The sequence below is a fragment of the Vipera ursinii genome (assembly GCF_947247035.1).
Source record: "Vipera ursinii genome assembly, chromosome: 2".
Lineage (NCBI taxonomy): Eukaryota > Metazoa > Chordata > Lepidosauria > Squamata > Viperidae > Vipera > Vipera ursinii.
The window spans coordinates 121,996,733-122,008,551 of record NC_139513.1 but is presented as its reverse complement, the minus strand read 5'-3'; the positions used below and the strand labels follow the sequence as shown (position 1 = coordinate 122,008,551).

Genomic DNA, 11,819 nt, shown 5'->3' with positions numbered 1-11,819 from the left:
GGTGAAAACCATTTTCAGTTGTTTAGCAGTGGCAGCTTTAAACAGAGCAGAAATACGGCCCAGATCTTCTTTTCTGTGGTTCTTTTGATAAACGTTTTCTTCCTCCAGAGTGGAGCTTTTTTAGGCTGCAAATCATAGACTTCTGGTCTGTAGAAAAAAAATGCCTATCCAATGAAGCTAGCTTGTCATAAAAAGCTTTACTACACACAGCCTTTGCATATTACCATTCTAGCAGATGCTCAGTCTGGAAACCATTATACTAGATGGCTAAATCATCCATACAGTTGAGAGCAAAGTTTGATTGTTACATAAAGACTCCTTCAAATCCAGTTTGGCTCGTGGTGACTTCATGAACAATATGAACGTGATTTGCCAATCCCTTCTTTCAAAATGTTTTTTCCACTTTTTGGTATAGCTATAGCCTGAATATTCTCTAGAGAAGTGTTTCTCCAACTCAGCCACTTTTAAGATATATGGACTTCAACTTCCAGCATGCTGACTAGGAAATTCTGGGAGCTAAAGACCACATATCTTAAAAGTGGCGGAGGTTGAGAAACAGTCTCCTAGAGGAGTCACATCCAAGTATAGAGAAGCCTGACCTGCCTGGTCCCTGCTTAGTTGTCATTACATGCATGCCCACGCGGTATTTCTTGGTTGCTTGATCTGTGATTTATATATCAGAATGTGATGTTTCACATCCAAAACCTTAAACCTACGTGTCACAGTATTTAATCTAAACTGCACTGCTGGGAAAATGAGGATGCATGCAACTATTTTTTGAACAACGTTTCTCAGTCTAGCAACTTTGGTTTTCAAGTCCCAAATTCTTCCAGCTGTGTCTAGGAATTGAGGTCCACCAATCTTAAAGCTGCTAGATTGAGAAACATTGTTCTAGCTAGAAACAAATACATACTTATACATCTGTCCAAATGTAATATTTTGGTAGACATCTACATTCTCTGATTTTGTTGAAGACCAAAGAACAAATTGGCAAGGTTCTATCAATGGTGTACCCAAAGATTACATTTGAACAGACCATGTTGCCACCTGAAGTTCAGCTATTTTGCTACAAAGCAGTCTATTTAGATAAAACTAAAGCCACTGAAGCTTCTAGATGTGTATTAATAAGACTGAAATGGTGGAAATTTATGAGCATAAATGTGTGGTAGAGAAATTTCTGTAACTTCTATAATAACCATAGCATTGAAGTGGTACCTGTGTCACCTATCACTTTAGAAACTATACCCTCCAGACTTTTGTAATTTCCATTTATACAGATTTCTACATAGTACAGGCTCCTGCATTGAGAAACTACAGTTTAACATCCATTTCAGGAGTAATAATGTGTGCGAGGGAAGAATCCAGAGTTTGGTAACTTGGTTCAAATAAGAGTATGTAAAGCAGATATGCCAAAGTGTGTTGGATGAGCCATTCTAGAGTCGTTTAGCAGAGCTGCAGTTCAAAAGCTTTTATCTGACAAATGCTCTTTATTGAATGCTTTATAGCATGGGTGTCAAACTTGCCACATCACATGATGTGTCGCTACGTATCAATTTTTTTGCATTGCCGGAGCTGGGATGGGCGCGGCCTCCGTATGATGCAACTGGCCTGCGGGCTGGCAATTTGACACCCCTGCTTCATAGGCTACACTTACTACTTTCTGAGGAGTGTACATATATCTATCTTCAAGTATACTTTCTAAAAGAATAGTAAATAATGCTTATTGGAAGCCATCCAACTCATAGGTTTCAGTTAACTTTTACCTTTTAAAAGAGTTCTCTAAAATTTATAATGTATTACACGGAGAAACAACTTCAGTTCTTAATTTCTGGTTGCATTAAATTGTTTATCTTCATAAAAGGGTTTTAGGAAGATTTCCACAGGATAAAAGAAAGAGTTTGGATTGAGATCCAAGCAGTAGCGTCATAAAAGTTTAATTTTAGGAGAAGCAATTATATTTTTAAAAGTTGCTTGAGCAGAGTTTTACAGAAATCCACACTTTAAGCTCAACCAGTAGCGTCCAGGGAAAGGTTGGGGTTATGAGAAGTCATCTGCAAATAAATCCGTTTGGAAAGGTCTGGACCAACTCGCCTCGTTGTCATTGTCACTCCGTCACCACGACGGACAGGAACCTCTGCAAGAAGGTGGTGTCGTTCCTGCTCTGAAGCGTGACTATCATAAGCCTGGATGCAGCCAGAATACAAAACATAAGTATTTGCACATGTTCTGTTGGAGAGTTCATCATTGTTTTGAAATCTATGATAAATGTCCCAGATTAGGCAGAAGATGGAAAAGGAAAGTAGTGTGAGGTTCGATTTCTAGCTTAGAAGCAATTATTTTTTCAACTTCATTCCATGGAAACTGGTGACACATGTTCTAGAACAGAGGTCCCCAACCTTTTGAGCACCAGGACCAGTCACGTGGAGAGGTTTTTCCGCGGACCGGAAGGTGCGTGGTTTTCTGTGCTGCCTGCATCTTGCAGATGGGGTTTTGCTTCTTTGGGCGGATCGGTTGCTGGCATGCCACAGACCGGTATTGGTTCATGGATTGGAGACCCCTGGTCTAGAATCACAGATGCATAACTGACGAATAATAACGGGACCAACAAGTCAGTTCATGTTTCAAGGATGATACTGTGTCTACTTGCTTATGGAATAATCACTCTGTTTAAGCACAATTAAGTGTAACTTCTGAGTAATTACACAGGTAGTTCATTTTATTGTTCAAAGCTACAGTGGCATTGAAAAAAGTGACTTATGACAGTTTTTCATAAGACTGACAGTGTCCCCATTGTCATGTAATCAAAATTCGGATGCTTGACAACTGGTTCTCATATTTATGTCAGTTGCAGTGCCCCAGGGTCATGTAAATCACCTTTTGTGACTGACAGGTAAAGTCAGTGGGGGAACCAGATTCATTCGACAACTATGTTGCTAATTTAACAACTGCAGTGATTCACTTAACTGGGGCAAGAAAAGATGTAAAATGGAGCAAAACTCAATAACTGTCTCGCTTAGCAACGTAAATTCTGGGTTCAATTGTGGTAAGTCAAGGATTACCTACACTTTTTGTCTATGGTTCTGAAGTAGTGGAATGTCATCCAGCAGAATACATGAAAAATAAGCAAACATCAATTTACTTCCAAAATCTAGGTTTTCTGTGTGAAACAATCTTTTTCTCTTGCAACCATCTGAGAATTTTAGCATGAGATTTTAAATTTCTTTCGCCAGCTGGATATGAGTTGGCATGCACATATCTAATACACCTTATTATAGAAATGCGTAAAGCCTTGCCTGCATCAGAAGCAGCGGAGAAGGGTACCGGGCTATAATGGCACTGGCCATCTCCAGACTGACTCGGTTGTATTGCTGAATCTGTCTCTTCCATACCTGAAGGAGTCCCTTTCCAGTGCGATCCACCTTCACACCTCTACACCAGTCTCCCTCAAGGCAGAAGGAGAAGCTGGTTTTATTTTTTTCCTTTCTACAAAAAACGACATGGAAGAAATGTGGCAAAATATTGAAACAAACCATCTCGGTGATGTTTCTGTTGCTCTGTTTGGAGATCAGAAGCTAGAAGAGGGGATCTTCATACAGATGCAACATCTGAAATCAGGCATTACGTTTGAAGGAATGATATTTCAAAGCATCGGATTGCTTCAAAAGTTAAGCAGAAGATGGATTTCCAATATGGGCTGACTCATCACTTTTTTAAAACATTTGGCAACACGTGCTTCTTTACTTTCTGTATACCTTAATTGCCATATTTTGAGGCAACCCCTTAAGGCATCATCTATCTACGGTGCGCAGCGACACCAAGACTTTCCTTGTGAAACGGACAAAGATGCTTGAGGTAAAAAATCAGAAATGAAATAAAGTGGGAATGAGCTGTAGATTATGGCAAATGTGCCAGTAATTCACAGAATTTATTTATTTAATGGATTTTTTTTAAGGGCTGCCAACTCAAAACAATTGAGTCTAGGCAGTATACAACAAAGAAAATAAACAGGAAAAAATAGCTAACATTTAAAAAAAGCAACCCAAAATATAAAATAGAAACCGAGCATGACAATGAAACAAAAAGAGATTCTACTCAATTGATCCCAAATGTTTGTGGAAAATGTAGTTCTTAATGGCTTTTCTAAAAGTATTCACATTTGGGCCTGTTGTATGTCAGGGGAGATTGTTTTCAAAGCACAGAGGCAGCCAACAAAAAGTCTGCTGCTTAGATTCCATGAGATGGAGAAATTTAAAAAGGGAATCTGGAGCATGCCCTTCTTCTGGGGGGTATATAGGGTGGGCAGGTGTTCCTGGGAGAAGGTCTTCATGTCAGGTAGGGCTTTAATGCTGATAAACCAGCGCTTTGAATCATACCTGGAAGCCTCTTGGGAGCCATGGCAGCTTAGCCATATCACATACGGTAGATATAATAAGCTTCATTGATCAGCCCATGCACCATTGCATTCTGGACCAACTGAAGCTTCCAGATGGTCTTCAAGGGCTGCACCATGTACAGCATGGTGCAATAGTTCAACCAGGAATGATTAAGGCACGGGTGACCGTGAGCAAATCCTCCTGTACAGGAATGTATGCAATCGGTGCACAAGATAGCCTTAGATACTTACATATACTCTTTTGTTAACTCACTCACTTGAATGGGGCTTCAGCCACAGCCTTAGTGAACATATTGGCAAATTCTCCAAACTCCTTCCAGCTTGCAAGCACTTGAACCTGGACACCTGTGTGAAGCTGCAGCTCAACCAGAGCCTGAAAATGCAAAGATGAAACCTGAGGCTTATCTTAAAAGGAGAGACACCAGAACATAAGCTATTATTTCATAATGGATGGCACTATTTCCTTCAGAATGATCACTCTTCTAACTCTTCTGATCCAAAAACATTTCCTCTGTCCACTGTGGCTCAGAACATAATTACCTTTTTTTGACCTGCATATTTTGCTGTCCTTTTGAGTATGGTTTTATAAGGCAGCCTTTTCCAATCTGCCTTCCAGTTGTGTCGGGATCACAACTCCCCAAATTCCAAGCTAGCATGACCACTAGGGAAAGCACCAGTTCAGAAGGGACAATTCTGTGATTAGGATGAATGGGGATGGAATTAAAATTTTCCTGGAACCTAGAAATCTCTGTATAAGCAGTGTTCTTTTATAATTTAAGCATGTCATTTTAATGTTAAACAAAAGTAGACTTTGAAACCGATTAAACTGCTATTTAGCCAAGATCGGTTGCTTCTCTAATATATGAATGTCATGATCCCTGGCATATCTGCCTCCTTTTTATCCTCCGTGCTTGACTTCCACTTCATCCTTCACTCATCCTGTCTTCCTTGCTGACTCCATCCTCCGTCTCCTCTTTCAATGTCTGCATTTACATTATTTAGTTTAATATTTGTATGTCATTGCAAGAAGAGATATTTCAGGGTTCACTATTAGCCTCACATTGAGACTGAAGCCTGATTTGATAGCAGAAAACCATCATTTCCAGAAGAAGTAATCCCAAGGAAGAATGTGAGACATGGCTGAGAGCCAGCCACACAACCTTCTGCACCCCATTTACTTACTTCTTCCACATCCAGTCTAGACAATTGAGAAACTGGGTTTGTCTTCTCTTTCCGTTTCCTTGGCTTGCCTTCCTCCTGTGCCTTGCTACTTTGCTCTGCTTGCTGCAGCTTCTTTTGTGACTTGGGTTTCTGAGAACTGAGAACACAACCAACTTATTCATGTCTGAACCTGGGGTCCATTTTGAGGAGATGGAGGCACCATCTCTGGTTTTGAAACTGCAGCCCTGCACATGGAGGGGCAATGTTTGGAGAGATGGTAGAAGGTACCTGAATTCTAGTTGTGGTACTCTGCTCTAGATCTGCTTCCTAGTAGAAGTGTATTCCCAATATTTTAACGTCAGCTGCTGTTTAAGCTGCATCTTTCCATCAGAGCTTCTTCTGAGAGGTTAATCATAGTATCTGGCTAGCCAATCCAATCTGCAGGGTTGGTACACTCAGGATTCTTTCAGCTAAACAATGCCATCTAGAGCAGGGGTCCTCAACCTTGGCAACTTTAAGACTTGTGGACTTCAACTCCCAGAATTCCTCAGTCAGCTTTGCTGCTAAACAATATATATATATATGTGTGTGTGTCATATGTTAACTCTTAGATTACCTTGCTAGGCCCCAAACATGGGGCAAATCTTTGTTTCCTGTTTTCAGCCTTATCTCAAAGGCCATCAAACAGGCTGTAGTCACACCAGACAGTTCATATATTTGTGTAAATTACTAACAAAGAATTTAGGGAGTCCGAAATGCATATCAGCCTCCCTAAATTCTTTGTTAGTAATTTACACACACACACACACACACACACACACACACATACACATACACATACACACACATACATATATATACACATATATTGCTATATTACATAATGCTATATAATATATAGCAATAAAAAATAAATTTTAACCTGAAGTGTTTTTCTAGTTCTGTTACTGCCAATGACAGTGTTTTCCCAGGAATTTTCTCTGTGATTTTCGCCACAAAACTCTGCAGTGTTTCGGTGGGACCTTCCACACTAGCCTGCAAAAATGAAAAAGAACAGAAAGGAGAGCCTTTAGTTTCTTGGCTGAAGCAAACACACATAACCCTTTCAGCCACTTAGATACAGATGATTTCTCCGTTTTCTGTGTTCGATTTGACCCCGCTGGGGATGAAAAAAAGAGTCGAAAGTCACCCCGATGAGGCGATGGAGAAGGAGGGGACCCTTGTTGATCACAGGAGGGTGGTGGCCCTTCCGTTTGATCCAAGGAAACCCTCCAAACTGGCAGGGAAAAGACTGGCTACATTCACGTGGCCAGTCAGAAGCTGCTGACAACTGAAGAAAATAAGCATTAACCAGCAACTTTTGAGCAACGTGGATGGAACTGGGTCAGACCCTATCGTCTCTTTATAACTTTAAGACTTTTTCCTGGGAAAAAACCATCCAAAGCAAAGAATCCTCCCCGATGAGAGAGGGAAGGGGAATTTCCACCCCATTCCCTCAGATAAAGAAAAGCGGCAAATTAATCACTTGGGGGAAAATAAGAGAAAATTACAAGATTAATTTAGAAGCAATACACATATATAACTTTGAAATTTGGGGATTAAAAGTGCTTTTTTAAAAAAGAGACTTAAAAGCTTGTAATATAAGTTTGGATGTAAAAAGCTGGAAGATGGAGTCAACGACATCTAGTGGCAAACTACAGCACTACAATTTATTATGCCTAAAGGAAACTTGGCTGGAAGCCCAGACTCAGATAAGACTCTTGTAGTTTTCAAAAGCGTTCACTTTTGAAGACTGCAGCTGAAAAAAAGTGTGTGTGGGGTGTGGGTTTAAACCTTCTTGGGCTGCTTATCTGTGTGGCAGAGGCAATAAAATATTTTGAAACTGGCCTGCCTGGACTATGAATATAAATACTAACTGATTTTTAGAGTTGTGTCATGGAGCTATTTCCCAATAGAAGAAACAAGCATTATTGATTGAGATGATGCAATACTTTGGAGTATAAACCTTTGATTGATGAACAATTTTCAATTGCTCTTCTCTCTCTGGACAGAAAGGATGTGTTTTTCATTGGACAGAAAAATTTGAAAAATTCGAACTTTACTTATAATTGCTGAAGGGAGACTTAAGGATGGACTGATAGGCTGGGTGGATAATTAGGAGTTCAAATGACAAATGACTGAAATTTTTTAAATCCCTAAATAGATTGGACTATAAAGACTACATACAAAAACAAAATGGATCTTCCATACTTAGCTTCAAATGGTAAAAAACTATCCCTAAAACCTGTCCCCAAAGTCCCCAGCTTGTCATACCAACAAGAAAATGTTGATGAATTTCCGAAAGACATTTTTTCTATGTTAAAATCAATACAAGAGACAATTGCCTTAGCTCATGATGAGAATAAAAATAACACAAAGGAGATAAAAGAACAATTCTTTACTCTAAATCTACAAACTCAGAAAGAAGGAACTAGCAACTCAGAAAATAGAAGGAAAATCAGAGGAAAGAGATCCAAAGATGGAGGACCTAAAGAAAGGAATTAACAGACAGACTCAGACAAACGAAGAATTAGAAGACGTAGCGATAATATTGGAAATGGTAAGATATCTTACCTGTCAAGATCTCAGAACGCACTTGAGGATAAGAAAGAAGAGCTGATTGAATGGAAGATAGAGCAGTGAGGAGAATTGTGGGAAATTGGAGAAGGAGGTAGGCTATTTAATGAATATCAATGGGCTGAGCATCCTTCCAAAAATACTTTAATCAAATTGTCTTTCTTATTCCAAACAATATACACAAAAATAGAGGAAGAATTATTTGATGATTCAAATGCATTGACTTGGAAAGTTAGTTGGCAAAGGAAGAAAGCTAGAGTAAGACTGAAGAAAATAGAGGTTTTGACCCATTAGGTGGGATATTATACTATTAATCAGATATTTGAATGTGGCTGAGAATAGATAATTGTTAAAAATACAAGTATTATTATAACTAGAAAGATAAATCCTAACTAGAATATTATATTTTGGTATGAGAAGGGAAATATGAAAATGCTAAGAGGGTTTGAATAAGGGAAGCTTTTGGTTATCCAAATATAATTTATTATGAGAAATTATAAGCAATAGAGACATTTTAAACACTGAAGGGAAATTACAATTAAAAAAAAGTGGGAAAAAGAGGATAATTATTGAACAAATGGATATTAGGTGCAAATGCAATTAAGATATATTTTAGTTAGAAAAGATATTTTAAACCAACATTATTGATATTTGGAAAATGTAACAAAGATGTTGATATTCAATTGTATATGTATTAACAACAATGTTAATATGTACCACTGAATTACTAAGTAAGGTTCTACACTTAGGCAAGAAAAACCAAATGCACAGGTATAGTATAGGTTGTACCTTGCTCAATAGTAGTAACTGTGAGAGGGATCTCGGAGTCCTAGTGGACAATCACTAAAATATGAGCCAGAAGTGTGCTGCAGCCGCCAAAAAAGCCAACACAGTACTAGGCTGCATTAACAGAGGGATAGAATCAAGATTTCGAGAAGTATTAGTACCACTTTATAATGCCTTGGTAAGGCCACACTTGGAATACTGCATCCAGTTTTGGCCACTACGATGTAAAGAAGATGTTGAGACTCTAGAAAGAGTACAGAGAAGAGCAACAAAGATGATTAGGGGACTGGAGAATAAAACAAATAAGGAACAGTTGCTGGAATTGGGTATGTCTAGTTTAATGAAGAGAAGGGCAAGGGGTGACATGATAGCAGTGTTCCAATATCTCAAGGGCTGCCACAAAGAAGAGGGAGTCAAGCTATTCTCCAAAGCACCTGAAGGCAGGACAAGAAGCAGTGGATGGAAACTAATCAAGGAGAGAAGCAAACTAGAACTAAGGAGAAATTTCCTGACAGTTAGAACAATTAATCAGTGGAACAACCTGCCTCCAGAAGCAGTGAATTCTCCAACACTGGAAGTTTTAAAGAAGAGACTGGACAGCCATTTATCTGAAATGGTATAGGGTTTCCTGCCTGAGCAGGGGGTTGGACTAGATTACCTCCAAGGTCTCTTCCAACTTAATTATTAATGGACCCAGGACAACACATTGTTTATTAAGTACTTATGATTGTAAAACTAGAAAATTAATAAAATATTTATTTAAAAAACCCCATTCCATTCTAGTGAAAACTAATTTTCTCCACATTCCTCCCTGAATTTGTGAAGTAAAAACACTGCAACTGATACACTCACAAAGACCGCTGGTTAGTTTTGCAGCCATCCATTTTTCATAATGAAAGAGAACATTTATCACATCTGAGTCTCCTTGCTCTTTATTGTACCATATGAAATCTAAATAATTATTTTAAGAAACATATGTTGTATGTTGCATTTAAGGGCAAGGTGGGGGTTTTTTTTGGTTTTTTGGTTTTGAACTTTCAGTTGGACACTGCTAGACCAATGTTACCTGCTTGCTGTTGTGAATCATTGCAATGAAATCTGGGAGCCGCATTGGCACTAGGACATTGGGTTCTTCTATCCAATTGTCTTCTTCTTTAGCCTTCAGGCCAAAACATAAATTTAAAATAGGAGAGAGAAAAATATAAGGACAGCTACTATTAATAAAAAGAAACAGCAATTGGGTCACGGGCAGGGTTCCTCCGGAAGAAAAAATTAACTAGGAAAATCAATTTCTTTAATCAAAACTACCAAAACAAAGGATTGTGTGTGTGTGTGTGTGTGTGTGTAGGGAAAGACACATACTGTCATACCTCCGTTAGGCCAGTTTTCCTTCTCCAGGTGATGCTGCAGGGCACAGCCTGGCTCTCAATCGCATAGTTACTCTCCATTGACTGCAAAGCGACAAGGATCTCATCTGCACCATTAATCTGTAAGAGACCTATTGGAGGCTACAGTTCAAGATAGATCCCTAAGAAGAAGAACATATAAGGAAACCAAGAGTGGGGGGAATGTACCTGGGTCTAACACTATCTGAATGTGTTTCAGACACTGCTCTGGTCTTTGGGCTTTGCGAAGTTGGGCCAAAACTGCTTTCCTCTGTTTCTCTTGTTCCTGAAGCTGCCTCTGACTTCCTTGCTCTTTGGTCTCCTGCAGGACAGCCTCGCAAACTTTGTCCAAGTCCTGATGGTTCTGTCTTGTACTTGTCTGAAGAGGAAAGGACTTCAGGCTCATTTGGTGAGTACCGTCCGGCATCTTCTTATCAGAGATGCAAATTGGAAGCTGGGGCGAGGATTGTGGCTTAGCATTCCACGAAGATACTTCCTGATCACTGCCTGACAGTTCCCAAGTACTGGGTGCCACGTTTTCTTGGAGATCTGAGTCAGCAGGTAGTGGCTCCTGCCAGCAAACGGGCACCAATTCTTCATCGCTGACAGAGGGCCTCTTATGCCCAGGGGACTCTCGGCCACTCTTTGTTTGGATCCTAGTAAATGAAGGAGCAGTTGTAGAGGGTCTGGCTAGCAGCAACTTCCTTTGGAGCCTTTCAGCCAAGGGGACGAATATTTCCTCCTCCTCCTCACTCTCGCTATTGAGCTGCAGTCTCACATCTGTAGAAGCAGCCATCTTGACAGAATTGCATGGACCATAGGGCTTTTTCCTGGCAGGTGAGCAAAAGAATGAATCCTCTGAGTCTGAACTGGAGAGTACAACTACCTGGTTCTCAGGAGAAGGCCGGATGCTGTTTTTTGGGTCAGGAGGTTTGTTTACAGGAAAGAAAACTGGTAGTTCCTCACAGTCACTCTCCTCCAGTTCTGAGAACATGATGTTTAGCTCCATGCACTGAAGAGACTGTGCTGGGTTGGAGTGGCATCTGAAGAAAAGAAGCAAACAGTTGAATTCAACAATAGAAAGTTCTCCCTCTTCAAAAGTCACATTGACCAGAGTCTAATGCTAGAAAAGAGTGAAAGCCAACTATGGGAGAGGGCAATCAAAATCAAGTCACCAGACCTCGGCATTTTTTCCTTCTATTCTCCTGCCAAGTCTATACTCCTGGATGAGGAACAAACCAGTCTGCCTACACTTCTGAAGTCAAGATAAGGAGTGTAAGTTTCCACATTGGGCTTAGCTAATGCAATGTCAAAGCAACAATCGTCAGTACAATTTTCCCCAAGTGACTCTTCTCCATGTGTGTTTATGATAGTCCCCAAAATTTCCAATCAGCAGAAACAATGCCCATGTTTTAAGAATTCTGGGAGCTGGAGACTGTTCATGTCAGAAGATAACTGATCACGTTGCTTGGGAATTC

The 11,819-nt window shown here is 39.8% G+C and overlaps 1 protein-coding gene across 1 annotated transcript; it reads right to left on the bottom strand.

Moving 5' to 3' along the window:
• Positions 1–170: 170 nt before the first annotated feature.
• EME1 (essential meiotic structure-specific endonuclease 1) lies at positions 171–11,516 on the bottom strand. Its single transcript, XM_083353138.1, has 8 exons — positions 10,531–11,516; positions 10,327–10,454; positions 10,023–10,115; positions 6,477–6,589; positions 5,576–5,711; positions 4,651–4,766; positions 3,294–3,483; positions 171–2,183 (listed from the first exon to the last, which is right to left on the bottom strand). The coding sequence occupies exons 1-8, from the start codon at positions 11,348–11,350 to the stop codon at positions 2,007–2,009; spliced, it is 1,773 nt and encodes a 590-aa protein (XP_083209264.1). The 5' UTR covers positions 11,351–11,516; the 3' UTR covers positions 171–2,006.
• Between the last annotated feature and the right edge of the window lie 303 nt (positions 11,517–11,819).

Bases quoted from the DNA above. Each gene is read 5' to 3' on its own strand.
- EME1 (XM_083353138.1), bottom strand. From the start codon at position 11,350: ATGGAGCTAAACATCATGTTCTCAGAACTGGAGGAGAGTGACTGTGAG. The intron at 5,712-6,476 runs GTTAAAATTTAT...TTGTGTTCTCAG, and splicing joins GAACTAGAAAAACACTTCAG to TTCTCAGAAACCCAAGTCAC. The intron at 2,184-3,293 runs GCAAGGCTTTAC...GGCTGCATCCAG, and splicing joins CTCCGCTGCTTCTGATGCAG to GCTTATGATAGTCACGCTTC.